We start from the raw sequence: 19,641 nt of genomic DNA on the forward strand, positions 1-19,641 counted from the left end.
TCCGTAGTCGGACCCTACTCTTACTCTTGATGATTATGTAATGTACTGATGTGACTCTGATGTAGCTTGTGGCGAGTGTAAGCCAACTCTTTATATATCTCTTCTTTTCAGTACATGTACTTGTAACGATATCCATTCTTGCGGCACGACGAGATGCGCTTTTATCCCTGACAAGGCCCTCGTGCCAAATTGAGGATAGGGTCGCATCTTGGACGTGACAAGTTGGTATCAGAGCAAGGACCGACCTAGGAGCCCCCTTGATTGATCGAACTTGGCCGAGTCGAGTCTAGTGAAAAACTACTTTGAGTCTAGTTATATATCGGAGGGTTGGATTCTTTTTTCTCTTCTTCTATGCTCTGGTGAGGAATCTTGACGTAATAATTTACTCTACTTCTTTTCTCACTCAATTTTTTTTAGGATCACGCAGATATATTTGGAATCTATATGATGCCGATGTGACGGAGTTCTGTCTTGGTGCCTCCTGTCTGACTTGATTTTCTTCCGGGGAGTTGAGCTCCAGGGGATTCTTGAGCACATCGTTATCATTCAGATTTCTTAGTATCTTAGTACGAAGGATGTTCGTAATTGCTTCAATACTGGTAGTGGCGAGATAACCCCGATGTCCCCAGTACTGGTGCAGATTGTTCGGGAGTACTGCCATACTTTGTATCGTTGTGATCACGAGGGTCTGTTGTAGATGAAGGTCCGAGATTCTGGTCGTGTGTTGACGGATGTGATACAAGTGACAGGTTAGTATAGGAGTTGTGTGATTATTACTCCTTGTATCCGTGTACCATATTGCATGACCAGATATTTCGGGAATTCATAGGTCGGAATTCAAGTACTTACTTATAGGACATTCTTCCAACAAATGCATGATGTTAGGTTGGGGTTCGACATTTAGTGGATTCGTTTGTTCACGGTCGACTTACAGCGGTACACGTTGTGTCTTAAAGAGTCCTTGTAGCTTGCTACGACTCGAGGACGCTTCGTATGTCGGGTGCACTGCGTATGTCGGGTGCACTGCCTTGCACTTGATGTCTACTGTAAAATCGAGCCCGTGCGATCCTGTCCACGAAAATATCGAACGGAAATCTTTCTCATGAGTTTGTTCTGGCTTGTTTCATAAGCCGCACCCTTTGTTTTGTTGAAATATGGTAATTCAGTTGCTTCGATGTCAAGTGGTGATATCAGATCTTTTCTAAGAGGTGTTCTCATATTTTTATGAGAGTATTAATCCTTTTGCTCAATCAGTTGTCTTATCAATTTTGTCAACCGGAGTTGCCATATCAATTCTTTTTCAACCGGTGTGTTTCTCTCCAAGTGGATTCAATCCTCTCCAATTTTTGCAAGATCATTCTCTCATTTTATTCCGGTGTTCATCTCATCTAGCCCAAGTTGTCTTTGTTTTTCCCCACCCTCTCGCCCTTTTCTCAGTGATTCAATTTCCATCCAAGAGTTTCTTTTCATTGTGCTTCCGCTATGTGTTCTTTTCTCTCTTATCCGGTGATTCGTTGTGAAGATTCTCAGGAGCTTCGTGTTCATCTTTGTTCATTCTTGTCATCCTTACCGGTGAATTTAATTCAGCTATCCGTGTTCATCATATCCTTTTCATCCTTGTAATTCTCTTTCATGTTGGAGATTCTTTCAGCCTATCTTGGTTATTCATTCCTCTCTTTTCATCCGGCGCGTTGAAGATATCTCAGAGTTTCTTGTTTCAGATCTTTCATTATTTCAAGGATCTCAACCTCATCTAGTTTTCATTTGTACCAGTGCAGTATCCTTCTTCTAAGCAATTTTGTCAACGGTGATTTCTTCGAGTGGGCCCATTACCCACAGGTTCTTCCCAGGATCTTACCTGGCTATTTTATCTTTTCCGAAGATCCTTAATTCTTTTCAACTATGACGTAAGTATGATTTTCATCAGTCATATTCTTCTTCAAGATCTATTTGCATTAATTCTCATATGGCTCAACCTTTCATTCTTTCTTATTCCGGAGTGTCTCAGTTATTCGTGGGTTGTTTCTCGTCATCATTCTCAATCTTGCTCCATTCTTGTGAAGATTATCATCTCAGCTTCGTGTTTTCCTCTCAATTGTTTCTATCGTGAGTAATCCCTTTCGTGCTATCCGGTGCATTTCTGAGTTGTTTTCATTCTCGATCCTCCGAAGGACATCATTTGAGAAGACTTCTTTGTTCTCATCTTTCGTTCTCTAATTCTTCTCCATTGTTGTCTCTTCGTTCGTCTCTCGATTATCCGGTGCCTTGTTCAGTTTTCTATTAGATGGATCATGATCTCTTCGTTCTCATGTTTCTCCATTATTTCGTGGTGTTCCCATTCAATTGTGAATTCTTACCGGTACTTTCTTCAATTTTGCTTCAAGTGGTGCTTATCTCTCTATTTCTTCAAGGTTCTTTCAAGTAGAATAAGTTGTATGCTAGATCCGTTGCTTGTCATCAATTTAACTTGATGAAGGATAAGCGTAACATAATTCTTATTCTTGTTTCATCAAATGATTTCAATTATTCTTCTGGAGTGGCTCATGGTTTCAATTCTTTTCTCAAGTGTTCGTATCTTTTCTTTTCCGGAGTTCCAAGTGTTATCAACTATCTCTTTGTGAGGCTTCATCTTAATTTTGGCAAGGCCATAATCTTATTCTTTTCCACCTTCATATCGTTGCATCATTCATACGGAGGTCCTTCATAGTGGTTCTTCAAGGTTTCAATCCATTCTCAAAGTGTTCTTCAAGATGCCTGTTGGAATACCTAAAATATTCTTTCTCTTCCATTTTCAGTGTGTTTGTTCTTCCGTTATCCTTTGAGGTGGTGTTATAGCTTTCTTGTTAGTGTAGGAGTTTCGAAGAGTTTTCCTCTCAAGAATGAGATAATTGAACCCACCAATTCTATGATCATGAGATATTTTCAACCCATGATTTCTTCATTGAGCTATCTTGGTTTGGACTTCACCTAAAGCTTTTCCTATGGATTGTTGCTATCATGGTGCTTGTCATTAATCCAAGTTCTCAATGTATCCTCTTGGTGTAAGAAATTGTTCATATCTTGTTTCTCCCAATCAATCCTTGTTTCTTTTAGTGGTTGGTTGTCACCTCATATTTGTTGAGATGATCTTCATAAGCCCACTACTGTCTTCTTCTTCGTTGTCGATTTTCCATCTACTACGTCAATTCTATGACCGGGGGCTCTTCAATTCTATTGTGATGATAGTTGTCATTCTTTTCTTCTTTCTCTTCTTCCGCTTGAGCTAGTTCCTATTCTCTTGTTCCGGAGGCCTTGTGATGTTGCTTTTTGGGTCTATTATGTTGTTCTACCAAGATCATGGTGTTCCCTTGCTCTATTTACTTGTTTGTTGTGAATATTGTCTATTTCTTCCACCTTTTCGAAATTTTTGTCCCTTTTTCCTACCAAAGTGCTGTCGAAATTTTCCGTGAATTCTTGCTTCTTTCTCCTTTCATCCCTCATCGCCTTGCAACCTTCAAGGATCGTTGGTTTCACTCGTGGGTCAAAGAAGTGACTAAGTTTTTACCTCCCTTGTTCTGTGTGATTTTGGTTTAACCACCTGGAGTTTTAGTTATGTAGACCGCAGGTATGATCAAGGTTACTGCAGGATGTCCTACCTTCGAAGGAAAGGACTTTCCCTATTGGAAGACCAAGATGCAGATGCATCTTCAGGCTATTGACAATGATCTGTGGTACATTGTAGAACATGGTATTCCCTCCATCACTGCTACTATGTCTGCCACTGATGTGAAGAAATTCAAGCAACTTGACTCACAAGCGAAGAATATCATATGTGGCCATCTGAGCAAAGGTCAGTATGGCACAGTGAGTGCTTTGGGCACAACTAAGCTTATCTGGTATAGGCTATCCAAAGTCAATGAATGAATCTCAACCCAGCGCGGCTCTCGTGTTGATGTTCTTTGCAATCTCTTCAACTGCTTCAAGATGCTTAACAATGAAAGCTGCCAAGATACCTTTGATCGCCTCACTGACATTTCAAATGAACTGCAAGCACTGGGAGTTCGAGACATCACTCACCATGAAGTTGTGAAGAAACTGCTAAGATCTCTTGATCCATCATTTGATACACTGGTTCTCATGATTCAAGAAAGAGGAGACTATAAGATGCTTGATCCTGCTGATATACTTGAAAGACTCAATACCCATGAATTCCAACACGAAGAAAAGAGAGATCTGTATGGACCAAGCTACTCAAGACCTCGTGCATTGAAGGCTAAAACAATTTCCTCATTTGAAGAAGAAGACTCGGATTGCAGCATTGGTGACCCTGAAGAACTTGGACAGGAGTTTGCAATGCTCGTGAGGAAATTTCAGAAGTTTACAAAGCGTGGCCAATTTGGTAAATCTTCAATAAAAGATATGAGGAAATCAAAATCTTCATATGAGGACTACAAGAAAAGAACCTGTCACAAATGTAAGAAATCTGATCACTACATAGCTGACTGTCCTCGTTGGATGAAAGAATCAAATAAAAAGAAATACAAGGATGAAAGTTCTGATGACTCGAAAAAAGAACAAATCTTCAAAATCCTCATCCTCAACTTTTTTTTTTAAATTTGATGAACTCCTTTTAAATTCGATGAACTATTTTTCAAAACCTGTGAGTTTTTTTTTCAAATTTGATGAACTCGTTTCAAATATGATGGCCTTTTTTCCAAAATCAATGAACTTTTTTCAAAATTGATAAACTTTTTTCAAAATTCGTTCAATGTTTTTCAAAATCGTGTTTTTTTCCAAAATTGATAAACTTTTTTTAAATTCAGCGATTTTTTTAAAATTCGATGAACTTTTCTAAAATTTGAATGAGCTATTTTAAAATTCGTGAACCATTTTAGAATTTTTTTCGATTTTTTATGTTTTTTTTCTGGTTTTCCAAAGTCAACCGTTCAAACGGCGACCACACGGAGCGGGGAGCGTTAGGAGTGGGGGGCGCGTCGCTCCACTGGGCCGGCCTAAATCTGAGGTACTGCGGGCACCAGTTCTTTATCGGGCGCCTGCAGCGCCGATTAAGGGCTCCCAGGCCATTCAGGCCCGTCAAACGTACTGTGTTTTGCAGGCCTCAGGAGGCTTTCGTTAACCAGGGCACCAGGCCGGGCCAAGCCTTCTCCAAGTTGTCAGCTTGGTCCAGTCCAACGCGAGACAGGTCAGGTGATGCAAAAACGCTACGGCGAGCTGGCCGCCTTTGCCCCTCTTCTTCCTTCCCCAATATACCGATCCCTAAAACCCACCGCGCCGCCGCCGCCGCCGCCGCCGCCGAACCCCTCCTCATCCTCCCATGTCCCGCCACCCCGCTCGGCACTTCCTCCCGTTGCTTCGCCGCCGCCACCTCCACCGTTCGGTCCATCTCCCCTACACATCCGTGCCCATTCCCCCGGACGCGATCCCCTCCACCTCCATCCCGTCGTCCCCGTCCCCGCCGCCGTTTCATCCCGCGCCCTGGCCGCAGTGGTGTCCCCCCAGCTCCACGCCCTTCCCGCCTTTCACGGCTTCCCACCTCCGCGCGGCCGTTTCCTCCCTCGCCGCCTCTCTTCTGGCTCTGCCGGAGGCGGATCCCGACCCCCTGCCCGCCCTCCACGCCCACTCATTCCCCACCCTCCTCGCGGTCTCGCCGCTCGCCTCCCTCGAGCTCCTTCCCCTCCTCCGCCTCAAGCCCCATGTCGGCCTCGCGGTCTTTTCGTTTCGCCGCACGCTTTCGCCGCCGCCCACGCTCCCCGAGTTTGTCGTCGCCATCTCGCTTGCCAGCCGCGCCCGCGACCCCACCGCCGCGGCCAACATCTTCACCGATGCCTCCAGCGCCTACTGCCCCGACCAGGCACTCTACAATGCCCTCATGTCCGCCTACATGCACAGTGGCCTTGTGAATTGCTGCGTCGAGGCCTTCCACGCCCTGCAGCGTGATCCACGGTGTGGCCCGCCCAATGCGGACTCCTACAACATCCTCATCGCTCTCTTCGGTCGCTCCCTCCTGGTCGACCACATGGAGGCCACTCTCCAGTCGCTGGATGTCTCCGGACAGCCCCGTACAATTGGCACCTATAACGCAATCATCGCTGGCTATCTCACGGCATGGATGTGGGACAAAATGGAAGCAGTGTTCCATGAAATGATTGCAGGTGGAGTTGGTCCAGACACCACTACGCATTTGTTGATGTTAAGAGGTTACGCACATGCTGGGAAGATTTATAAGATGGAGCTGGCTTATGAGCGTGCTCGTGAGCATGCTGGCGAGGTTGATATGGTGCATATACGTGCAATGCTATGTGCTTATTGCAAGTTTGCACATGTAGATAGGATTCAAAAGATCGAGGAGCTGCTTCTGAAGTTGCGTCCTGAGGATTATAGGCCCTGGCTCAATGTGTTGTTAATTAGGGTGTATGCAGTGGAGGGTTTGGTCGAGGGGATGGAAAGAAGGATCGCTGAAGCATTGGAACACAATACCACAGTCACCACAACACAGGTGATGCGGTCCATCATAACCAACTATTTCCAGTGTGACGCTGTGGACAGACTCGCACACTTCGTCCGGCAGGCTGAAGGGGCTGGATGGAAACTGTGCCGGAGTTTATACCACTGCAAGATGGTGATGTATGGGAAGAACCATCGACTGTCAGAGATGCATGGGGTGTTGGATGAAATGGAGTATTTTAGGTTTGACCGGACAAAGAAGACCTTCTGGATTATGCACAAAGCATATTCAAGTTGCGGAAGAAGATCCGAGGCCGATACGATACTTGGCTTGATGTGGAAGTACGGTTTTGGATCCCCTTCCGGCGTATTTGTTCAATAACATGTGAGTACACACCTCTATTCTTATTGCATTGACTGATATTCATAAATTTATGTTATTTTTACATATAGTAGCATACTTCTGTTACAGACGCAGGCATCTAATCTTTAATTTAGCGAACTTGGACAACAGCAAGACAAAGACACGTCTTAAATTTGTATTATGATAGTAGTGCAATTGTTGTGTAGAAGAAACAATGAGCCTCTATTCACTATTCAAAAGTGCTGCGATGCCTCGTCCATTTAATATGTGATGAGGTCGTAAAGCATGTTATAATATAATTTTTATTCTTTGGCATCTTATAGGTAATTCAATCAATTTGTCTGGATTAGATGTATGTTTTCAGCTGCTCACCCAGAGATAACATGAAAAAACACCCCTTCATGGTTGTACCATGAATTATGGTTATTTGTGTTTAAGCCACTTGGCATCACAATCTGAATAGACCTTTACAGTGAATAAAATGACGCCTGAATCATTGCTTCATAGTCTCGATTTACAATGTCCCGCGTTCTTTGTTTACACCTATAGTGTGTGATGTTACAGCATAACTGGCTTGGAGTTAGGTTTCAGCATTTAGCAATGCCTTTTATTGCAATTATACATATCCTTATACTCCAACAACTGCATATATTTTCACACTGGCTGGTAGTTACATTTCAGTGTTTAGATATGCTTTTTGTTGCACTTATATATCCTTATTCTCCAACAGCTGCATATATATGCAGGCAGAGGCTCTTATTGGCCTACGTTTTCTGCACCCGTATTGTTCTGTAGTTTGCTGCTTATTATAGGAAATATTTTGTTCTACGCAGTTGTTCCATAGGACTTTTTTTCATACACCTATATTGTTCTGTATCACAAAGCAAAGACTGTCTAGAGACTAACAACATAGGTGAAGTCTGGTAAAATAAGCTGCTGATTGTACATTGCTAGTAAGGTTTAAGAGGAGATGTTGCACACACCAACTATATCTATTGTTTCTCTAACATTTCTTAACCTTCAAACTGCACATCAGGATGTTTTTGCACGTTTTGAAGCTATTATGACTGAGAGCGAAAGTTGACTTGTAAAATATGCTGCATGCTTATCAGACATCGTTTCTTTTTTGTTTATCTTGCAGTACCTCAAAACACATTCACCTCAAGGTTGCCAATGTTGTTTGCACGTTTTGATTCGAGCGTCACCTTTCTAGAAATACTTTTGGCCTTTTTGCTGTTATTGGACCTGGCATTGGCTTTGATCCCATCCAATCACCAAATTGACGTATGATAACACATGCCTGCTGCTCGCATGTTGTATTGTCTTGCAACAAATTGATCACTTTCAAACAATGATCTATGTCATAAGCAACAAACATGCCATTGATTTATGCTAGCTATGCTTAGCTGCCCACTTTTAAACAATTATCCAGCTTGTTTTCTTCTCATGCTTATCCTACCTATTGTGCCCATAAAGTGTAGCATCTTTGTTGCTGAGTATTGATTCTTGGCTGTGATCTCTATATGCTCTCTTGCTCATAGCTAAAGTCATAGCTGCATAGGTACATAACTACTGTCAGTATTGTAGTTCAACAAGGTACGGGTTGATGGCATCAGTGACTGACAATATATGAAAAGGAAAAATCTGAAGTTGTTTTATCTGCATCGTCTTGACCTGAAATCAAAGCTTAGCAGTAACATGCAATTTGGCAGAACATGGGCTGTCTTGTTATACTGGACAAAATTGATTAATGCATTAGGGTTGGTTCGGTTCGTGGGCGGCGAGGGATTGGTTGGGGATGTCCATATTTGTTGTTTTGTTGTAAGGATGAGAGATAGAGAGGATAACCTGTTCTTTTTTGTTTGATTGAAGGGATTGGAATGTATCATTAAAAGCAATTTCTATTTGTAAAGATGTTGCCAAACAACTGAACCGAATATCTCTAAAGAAATGCAATTGCTCATCTCCTCTAATCTGATCTAAACTGATCAAACACAATGTTCAAAAAAGCGGTAAGCGTAAGCGCAGCGGAAGGCCACAGCTTAGAGTAATGGCCGCTTAAGCGCAGCTTAACCGGGATTAAGGGTATTTTTAATATTGACCAGAATTTGGCTGTTTTTGAATAATATGCCCAAGAAAATAGGAAATATAGCACATGTAGATAACTGAAAGTCTGAAATAGCATATGAGGATAAGGTTTAGTGGTTCACACAGCAAGCATAAATGCATAGTAATGTCTTAATAGCATATAAGATACTCCCTCCGTTCCTAAATATAAGTCTTTTTAGAGATTTTACTGGAGGACTATATACGAAGCAAAATTAATGAATTTATATTCTAAAATATGTTTATATACATCCGTAGTCTTCTAGTGAAACCTCTAAAAAGACTTATATTTAGGAACGGAGGGAGTAAATGGCAGCAGCTCAAGCATAAGTGCCACTTCATCTTTATCATCCTCATCCTCGTACTCTATAATACATAAGCACATCATGCTCTCCTTTAAACTGAATTGTGAAACTATCATGGTTGCTGCTGATGGTGACACACTAGAGACCCTTGCATATAAGCACATCAAGCTTTTCACCTGCAGACAGAGCCGCCAATCGCCTCTGCGTCCCCTGTGCACCTTGCCACATGCATGCATGTCTGAGTGGAGTGAACTAGGGCGCACTCCTACAGCGAGCAGCCCAGCACACACGCACACACAAAGCGCGCCATAACGCCTCTTCAGCAGCGATTCCTCCTAGACTGGAAGGTACACAGCAGCAATTTCCGTCGCTGGACTAGCTCCACCTTGGTATGGAGGCCATGCTCTCCCTGACCCTGGCGTACAGTAGGAGCGGCTCCTCCTCGAGCCTGGACTGCACTTGGTTGACGGGGCGGCTTCCACGGCTGTCCTGTACGGCTGTACCCAGACGCGCCAGACAGATGGCGACGTGGGCCACCGGCCACAGGCCGAGTCCACCGGACCCGAGTGGCACATGGCAGCGTACCAGAGGGGCGACACTGAGCTGTGCCCAACGAAGCACGGGAGTGGTGGCAATGGGCGACGGCTGTGGAGGATCGCCGACAGCAACGGTAGTCGGCGTGCAATGTCGTCAGCGTCAACCTGTGACAGTGATAGATCGAAGGAAAGAAGGAGAACCCGGTCGGGGGAACGAAAACGAAAGAAAAACACTTAGGGTGAGGCTGACGCAAACTGGCTGCCCATATCCACCACTTTTTTGTGGACGAGCTCAACCACCAAAAACAGGAATATTCCCGGAATTTTTCATCCATAGAACCAAACGCTGGGCAACCATGTAAAAAGTGGCTATCCCTGTCCACCGAGAAATAGCCACTAAACTAAACACACCCTTAGTGTGCTAGTCGTATTGTTTGCATGATAGATGTCCCAAATCTTGATTATAGACAGATAATAGAGTTGGTTTTCGGCTCGTTTCCCTTATTAACTAGCCCGATTTTTTTGTTCTTAATAAAGAGGTAGAGCTCCTCCTGGTTCATTTTTTTTAGGGTGGGGGTGGGGGGTGGAGGGGGGTGGGATGATAATAGAGATTGACCGAAGAGTTGGAGAAAGGATTGTAATAAAAATCATGTTAATCAATTGGGGATGTTGCTCAGGTGTCCAGAATAATAGATAAACAGCACCAGAATCATTGTTTCTGGAAAGTGGAAAATCAAATGTGCTGCAATGAAGCCTCATTGGCAACAGAAACAAATCTACAGCTCTTGAAACTGTGATGCTGTGTTGTTTAATTTAACAGTCAGGCCATAAATATTACTCTCCGAGCCATAATAAGTGTCGTGGTTTTAGTCCAGTTTTGAACTAAAACCACGACACTTATTATGGATCGGAGGGAGTACCTTTTAAAGTGATTGTTTCTCCTTCTGCATGTTAATTGCTTGGTCTTCAGGTTTCACCTTCCGTGTTATGCCATACTGCAAGCCTGCAGCATAGGCTTTGCTTTTTTCTTGCATAAACACAGTCTTTCCTCGGCAAAAGCACTTTGGATGAATAGGCATATTTTGTAAAGATAATCTCACAAAAGCTGGTGGTGGCTTTGCACAAAGAATCGCGCACACCCTGTATTTCAAGCACCAATCTTGTTTTTTTAAAACTAAAAATGAAAGGAAGTTGAGAAACCATTGGTGTACTGTCAGTGTTAAGCTCAAGTTTGGTCTACAACAAAACTTACAAAAGTTTGGTCTACAACAGGAGAAACAAAAATGATACATCTGCTGCAGCAAATAGAAGAGGAAAAATGAAGAAAACTAGTCACTGAAGACACAAAATTTGTACGCTTGTTTGTAATGTCCAAAATTTCTTGGTGTTTGTAATCGACATACCTTCTTTGCAGAGAGAAATGTGTTTACTGAGATAGGCACAGTATTTAGCAGTGGTTCGTTGCCCTAGTATATTATGATATCCGCGGAATGTCACAAGGTTGCTTTTAAGCATGCATATCATGGTACCAAACTGTGTTTTATGGGTTCCACCTTGTTTGTCAGGTCTACATCTAAATACTTGAACAATTTATGGTAACAGCATCAATCTCAACTAAAAAGCAATCACTGCATGAAGTGAACGAGTCCGGATGCTCACAGAATGTGTAGTTAGTACCTTCTGAGTAATAATATCAGTTTTGCATTTTTCATTTAAGTTTTTATATCACACTTAACCTAGTATACTTCACTGACCATGGTACATTTTCAGGATTTATTTGCTCCACATGGGGAATTTTTGAAGTTTTTTGCTTTCTGACAAGGTATCTGAATGCAACATGAGGCTGTTAACATCATATGCTGCTCAAAAAAGTAAAAGGCACTCCATATGGAAGCCTAGGGCTCTGAATCTTAAAACAAGACATTTAGCATTGCACTCGGTGGAGTTGAGGACGTGAGATGACAGCTGAGGTTGATATGAACAAGTGGACCTTGGATGCATGAAACTGCTACTTTTCTTGTCCATTCTTGTTCTGCGCATGGCAGCTAAAAATGGGGATGTGAAGTACCATCTTTGGTGCTTATCAAGAAAATCCATCATGGTTACATGACAGGATGAAGCCAAAAGGAGAATCAAACGTGAGGTTTGATTTGCATCCCTACTTGTTGAAAAGCTCATCCTTGATGGCAAACGCAATCTGAGGTTCCTGGTCGTCTTGTATTGCATTTCCAGCTTTATTGAAATGGTGGCTCTACTGATAAATCATGGTCAGAAGGTTCTCTGGTTGAACTTGCGTGTCTACTTCATGTGACGCGAGATGTTCTTGAAAGTTCAGTAATGAGGGAAGCTTATTTCGCAGTAAAGCTTGAAGGTCCCATGTTCAGTAATGAGGGAAGCTTATTTTGCAGTAAAGCTTGAAGGTCCCATGTGCAGTCTGAGGACGCTGCCTGCTTTGTAATCTACACAACAGTGCCAGGTAACCTTGGAGCTTGCAGTTGATGACTTGCAGAGCAGTAATGAACAAGTAAGCACTTTGGTGGTCTAGCAGCAGCCCAAGTGGCTGTATAGTACATACAAAAGACTGGAGCTTTGTCTGTCATGTTTAAAGAAGGAGCAGAACGTGCGGGGGATACAAAAGCATATACTTTTTTGTTGAAAACGCCATTCTTGTGCCAAGGCACTTACATGTTAACCTCATTTTCAAGCCATAAGGCGAGAGGCCATAATGTTTTCCTGATAATTAACACATGCACCAATTTTGACATGGGTGCAATGATTCTTTCGGCAACCATACAAGTTTTACTGGCAGGAATATAGTTGGCAACCTTGTCACATAACTTGTTGCTTTGTATCATGCATCGTGGTGCGTCTCCTTTTGCACCTGCAAATAATTGCATGCTGCTGTGTCAAGTATAGCTTTCAGATTGGAACCCAAATGATATGATTTGGTTCTTGCAAATACTTGCTCCTTGTGACCTGGAATGCATCAGTGAGATATGATATCGTCCTTTTTTATTTGGAACATTCTCTTCTGTCTATACTAGAAAAAAGTTTCAGCGTTTCTTACGCTTCCTCATGTCTGAGGGAAGGCCTACCAGAAAAGAACAAGGGCAATGCATATATAGGTTACCGGAATCTTTTCCAATTTAATATAAGTACGTTTATATGATTGTAAATCTGGCTGGTTGGGTTGATCTGGCCGGATTACGGAATATTGAGGTCGAGTCAACTCAAGTGCTTGCAATTACTAGTAGATTATTGGCAGTTCGTAGCTTTGCAGCGTCGCCAGGCCAAGTGTCAAGGGTCAGAGTCTAGCAGCTGTGCCTGAACCCTCTTGTCATTGAGCCAAACGCTAAGGATGAGAGTCGATGGGCTGTGCTTGCGACCGATGGGGTCAACTCAAGGCACTCGAGCGAAGGAGATACTTGTTCATTTCATGATTATTATCCGTCTAATCTGGCGCACATTACAGGCGGATCTTTTAGTTTATTTATTCATCATTATTATTATCCGTCTAATCTATTACTCCCTATGTAAACAATATAAGAGTTTTTAGGTAACTAAAATAGTGATCTAAACGCTTTTATATTAGTTTACGGAGAAAGTACAACTAAAAGCAAATCCTTTAGTTTGTGCATTCTTCATGATTACTATCCATCTAATCTACTATACACTGGAGGTGGAGCAGAACATCACAACTCGTATCTTCCGAGAAGATCACAGGATTTGGGAGTACTATACAATCATCCATCCCTAGTGGAGGAGGATCATTTGGTGTGTTCACTCATCATGATTATTATCTGTCTAATCTACTATACAGTAGAGGTGGATCCTTTAGTTTGTTCATTCATCATGATTACTATCCGTCTAGTTTACTGCACACCAGAGGCGAATCCTTTAGTTTGTTCATTCATAATTTTTGTACTCAATTTATCTTAAAATATAAGGTGTGTTAGCTTTTTTAAAGTCAAGCCTCTATAAATTTAACCAGATTTTATAGAAATATATCACTATTCATTATGTCAAATCAGATTCTTAGATTCATTATGAAATAAAATTTTATATTTTATTATTAAGTATTATGGATGCCGATATTTTTTGCCTTTGAACTTGATCAAAGTCTTTAAAAAGTCGTTTTTTCATTAAACTAACACATCCTAGATTTTAGAACGGAGTGAGTATTAAGTTTGATTAGTGGAAAAGATGATGGAGTGTCTTTTCTTTTGTATTCATATAATTCAGTGTTTTGGTGGGCTTTTGTCTTGTGATTTTGTGATCCGCTAATCAACTCATACTTATGTGGGAAAAATTTCCATGTCGTGGCTGCATGTACTATATTGGTGCTACAATATGAAATATTGTTGATAGGTTTGGAATGACTTATCACGCTTGCCGCGCGATTACAACATGAAATGTTGACGCTATTTTTTAGGTGATGAGAGGATGCCTAGGATTGCTAAATTTTTATAGGCGAGTTGCTTCCAATTAATTTGAAAAATTATTGATCCAGTCAAATCATGGATGAAATCCAACATTTACTTTTTGAGTGAAATAAAATAGAGCATAGTAAATTAAAATAATAGAGTGAAAGACTGTTGATCCAGTCAAAATCGATGACCCAATTCCAAATTGACGACCTTCAATTCTAAAGAGCTTAGTGATGCATAGTGAATTAAAATAATTGTCCGGGAGGTTGTTGCCCGAGTCAAAATCGATGACCCAATTCCAAATTGACGACCTTCAATTCTAAAGAGCTTAGTGATGCATAGTGAATTAAAATAATTGAGTGAGATTGATGACTGAAAGGCCTTCAATTCTAGAAAGCTTTTTGATATAGTATATTCATCATGATAATTATCTATTTAATCTACTGCACACTAGAGGCATGTCCTTTAGTTTGTTAATTCATCATGATTACTATTCCTCTAATCTATTGTGCACTGGAGGCGGGGCAGAACATCACAACTCATATCTCCCGAGGAGACGAGGCAGGGCAGAACATCACAACTCATATCTCCCGAGGAGACGAGGCGGGGCAGAACATCACAACTCATATCTCCCAAGGAGACGAGGCGGGGCAGAACATCACAACTCATATCTCCCGAGGAGATCGCAGGATGAGAGAGCTTCATACAATCATGCATCCCAAGGGGAGGAGGATCCTTTAGTTAGTTCATTCATCATGATTATAATTCGTCTAATCCACTGCACACTCAACGAAGAGAACATCACAACTCGTATCTCCCCACGAGATTGCATGAGAGCACCCCCCGCCGTCTAATCATCCAACCCCCCTCGCCCCATCTAATCTACTACACACCAAAAGCCAACTGACGTGGTATTTCCGTGGCAGATGCCAGGTGTGACTTAGATCATGGTTTGGGGTCGGCGGATGCCGGCGGCATCTCGGAACGGGTGAAGGGACAAGACACATGACATCGATCTACCTAGGTTCAGGGCCCTCCGGTGAGGTAAAACCCTTAGTCCTGCCGGTGTGATTATAGGTGATCACAGTACAATGGTGCTCCTCGAGCTGAGGAAGGGTACGAAGCTCTCGTTGCCGGTCTTGCTACCTCTTTGATGTGTTACGTGGGGGGTTTTGGTACTCGGGTGTTCGCCATCCCCTCTCTTGGGGGCTGGGGTTTGGCTTTATAGGCTAGCCACGAATATACAGTAGTGGGAGAAGACATGAGGCAGGGCTCGGCTGCCAGCCTCTCCGGCTGTCGGATCTTGTCCAACGCGGGGCCCGCTGGCCGAGTGCCATAGTGGTCAGCACGCCGGCCGTCACGGAGTAGGTAGGCGCAGGCATGGCTACACGGCCGCCTCGCGCCGGCCAAGCTCGGGAGTGACCGGTGGCCCTGTAGCCTCGCTGCCCCTCGCATCATGACACCCATGGCCTCGTCGGACATGCCAATGCGCATTGTAGCCATGCGTGCTTCTGCATCATGAGTCTTGTCTTGTCGTCATACGTTGGTACGACCGGATGGAATGGGCGCTGACCCGCCGATTGCCGTTGGGGCCAGCTGGACGGGCCGGCTATCACCAGCCGGCCAGCAACACAACGACCAGATGGGCCGCCAGTCGCCAGCCGGTCCCCAAATGTCTTGGAAAAGAGTTTCCTCCGCTTTGGTATACCCAGGGGACATTACCCCGTTAAAAGCCCCCGAAACCGTTGGGGCCCGAAGGCCTATGGGCGAGGGGGCCAGCGGTTTCCCCCCACCCCCGGGGATCGATCATTGTTGGAGTTGATGCGTCCGCCGGAGCCGGCGGGCGAGATGCCTAACCGCTGGCCGGCTGGGGCGACAACCGGCTGAGGGCGAGTCGGGCGCCATGACGCCTGGGGCCGTGTGACGGTGCTTTGGGCTCGACGCCGGTAGGCGCGCGCCATGTGTGGCCCGGTCGTGTGTGTTGGGGAACGTTGCACGGGAAACAAAAATTTCCTACGCACATGAAGACCTATCATGGTGATGATCATCTATGAGAGGGAGATCGGATCCACATACCCTTGTAGATTGCTAAGCGGGAAGCGTAAAGAAACACGGTTGATGTAGTGGAACGTCTTCACGATCCAAATAGCCGCCGTCCCACGACCCGTCCCGATCTAGCGTCGAACGGTCGGGACCTCCGCGTTCAGCACACGTACAGCTCGATGACGATCTCCACCTTGTTGATCCATCAAGAGAGACGAAGAGGTAGCTGAATTCTCCGGTAGCACGATGGCGTGGCGGTGATGATGGTGGAGCTACTCCGATAGGGTTTGTCATGCCGTACCGAACTAGCTACGGGGTGTCATGAACTAGTGGAGGGAGAGGGGGATGTACAAAGCCTTGGGGTGCCAAAAGCCTCTCAAACCTCCACTATATATAGGAGGAATAAGAGGGAGGGTGGCTTGCCTCCTACTCCAAGTAGGAGGAGTCGGCCGAGCCAAGAGGGAGGAGTCCTCCTCCAATTTGGTTTGGTGGAAGGACTCCTTCCCATCTTCTCCACTTCCTTCCTTCTTTTTTTCTTCTTTTCCTTCTTATTATTGCTTTGGCTGAAATAGGCTTATTGGGCTGGCCTCACCAGACCACTAAGGGCTGGTGTGCCACCCATGGGCCTATTAGGTCCTCTCTCGGGTGGGTGGCCCCTCCCGGTAAAACCCCGAAACCCATTTGTCACTCCATGTACTTTACCAGTAATGTCTGAAATCTTTCTGAAAGCCAAATGTAACAATCCTATATATCAATATTTGTTTCGAGACCATTCCGGAGACCCTCGTGACGTCCGGATCTCATCCGGGACTCCGAACAACATTTGGTCACCAACATCAGTAATTCAACTATACCGAAAATGTCACCGATCCTTAAATGTGCAGACCCTACGAGTTCGAGAACTATGCAGACATGACCGATACACTCTTCGGTCAATATCCAATAGTGGGACCTGGACGTCCATATTGGATCCTACATATTCTACGAAGATCTTATGAGTTGAACCTTTATGTTAAGGATTCACACAATCCCGTATATCATTCCTTTGTCCTTCGGTATATTACTTGCCAGAGATTCGTCGTCGGTATCGACATACCTATTTCAATCTCGTTACTGGAAAGTCTCTTTACTCGTTCCATAATACAAGATCCCGTGGCTAACTCTTTAGTCACATTGCTTGCGAGGCTTGTTTGTGATGTTGTATTACCGAGTGGGCCCCGAGATACCTCTCCGCCACACGGAGTGACAAATCCCAGTCTTGATCCATGCTAACTCAACGAACACCTTCGGAGATACCTGTAGAGCACCTTTATAGTCACCCAGTAACGTTGCGATGTTTGATACACACAAGGCATTCCTCCGGTGTTAGTGAGTTACATGATCTCATGGTCATAGGAATGTATGCTTGACATGTAGAAAACAATAGCAACAAAATGACACGATCATATGCTACGTTTATAGTTTGGATCTTGTCCATCACATCATTCTCCTAATGATGTGATCCCGTTATCAAGTGACAACACTTGTCTTCGGCTAGGAAACCTTAACCATCCTTGATCAACGAGCTAGTCAACTAGAGGCTCACTAGGGACATTGTTTTGTCTATATATCCACACATGCATTTATATTTCCATTCAATACAATTATAGCATGGATAATAAACGATTATCTTGAAACAAGGAACATAAAAATAACTATTTTATTATTGCCTCTAGGGCATATTTCCAACAGTGTGTGGCAGGCTCGCCACTATGCGTGCGATGGGACATTGTCGCGGGCCTAGCCTGCTAGTCCTCGACCTGTGGACATGATTGTTTGTGGCCACGGGCCGCCGGATGGGATGCCCTGTGCGATTTATGCGCGCATGCATTGTGGGTTAGTGGGGGGCGTGGGCATAACTGATCCCACACCCCACGTCTTCCTGGGCTTTAAAAGGGGGAGGAGGGGAGGCTCAGGCTGCCGTTGCCTTCCCACTCCTCGCCTTCCACCTCGCCCTTGCGATGCTTCAAAGCTCGCCGCCGTTCGCCCTTCAACCTTGCACCTGCAGCGCCCGTCACCACCTCACCTCACTCCTCGCACCCGCAACGCTCTCCCGTCGTTGACCTGTAGGGGCCCCCCGACTCGAGCTTCTTTGTCTGTGCCCCGCCGTCGGCGACCATCAAGATGGCCGTGCCACCCGCCGTCTTGTGGGAGAGTTCCATGATGATCGACGCCCACATCGAGTTCCTCCAACGAACGCAGAGGATCCCGTCCGTGGAGCGTGTCGAGGCGCTCATGTCGGAGTCGCGCACCGGTGAGCGTGTCGTGTTTCTCACACACTTCATCGTCAGTTTCGGGTTGCTGGCAAGCCGCTTCCTGCGGCAATTTGTGGATCTCTTTAGGATCCATATGCATCACATGGTGCCGAACTCGGTGATGTACCTCGCGTGCCGCGCCACCCTGTGCGAGGGGTACCTGAGCTTCAGGCCCTTTCCTGCCTTGTTCCGTCTATTCTTCGACTTTCACGCCGAGAAGAACGAGGAGGTGCCATACTCCTGCGGCGACGCGATGGTGTTCGTGCTGTGGAACGGGCTGTTCCTAAAGATGAGGTGGATAGACTCCTTCAAGAAGTTGTAGCAGTTCTTATTCTATGTTTGTAGTGTCGAGGAGGGCCGAGACTGGGCCAACCTCCCGCCGTTCACCGATGTGTCGCCGACTGGCGCGAACTGGAACCTCGAGGTACATAACAACAAGATAACGATGATTGCGGGGCAGGTGAAGGAGATCTAGGCTTCCAAGGGGTTGATGACCACGGACCTGGTGGTAGCCTTTATCTCGTGTCGGGTGATGCCGTTGTAGGAGCGGCTGCACCGGATCTGCAACATGGGTCTCCGGAAGGACCCGTGCCGACTGTCGATCGTCGAGCTCGCCCCGGGCAAGATTACCGCCAGGGTGAACGGCATCACCCGATTCGGGCTCGACGTGGAGGGGTGGTAGTTCAGCATGGAGCCGTTCTATTGCAGCAACCCTGCGCCGATGGTAAGTTCTGTCTCACTCGAGTTGCACTTGTTGCTTATTGTGGCGACTAACGCGTGGTCGTGATTATTTTCATATCTTCGATCGGCAAATGACGTGGGACGGTTCGAACCCGCAAATGTTTGCACCAGACCGCACAGACTCCGACTCTGAGGACTACGAGTCAGATGGGGGTGATCCGCCGGGCCCGGGGACTCGGAAATGCCGGAGGCAGAGGAGGAGGAGGAGGAGGAGGTAGTGCTAACTGGCACCACGGCCGGCACGGCTGGGACGTCAAGCGCCCCCACCCAAATGTGACTTTGAAAGACTGGACAGATGATGACAATGATGATGTGCGCATCGTGGACGGGCCGCGTGCAGCAAAAGGGACGCCCCAGCAAGGAGGGAGCGCAGAGCTCCCG

General features: G+C 45.0%; 1 protein-coding gene across 1 annotated transcript; it reads left to right on the plus strand.

Moving 5' to 3' along the window:
- The first annotated feature begins 5,207 nt into the window (after window positions 1-5,207).
- LOC123441379 (pentatricopeptide repeat-containing protein At2g30780-like) lies at window positions 5,208-6,722 on the plus strand. The gene is given in 2 exon segments (XM_045117844.1): window positions 5,208-6,574; window positions 6,576-6,722. Coding segments are annotated over 2 exon segments (1,308 nt in total). The 5' UTR covers window positions 5,208-5,314; the 3' UTR covers window positions 6,624-6,722.
- Window positions 6,723-19,641: the final 12,919 nt, after the last annotated feature.

The sequence above is a fragment of the Hordeum vulgare genome, chromosome 1H (genome assembly GCF_904849725.1).
Source record: "Hordeum vulgare subsp. vulgare chromosome 1H, MorexV3_pseudomolecules_assembly, whole genome shotgun sequence".
NCBI lineage: Eukaryota > Viridiplantae > Streptophyta > Magnoliopsida > Poales > Poaceae > Hordeum > Hordeum vulgare.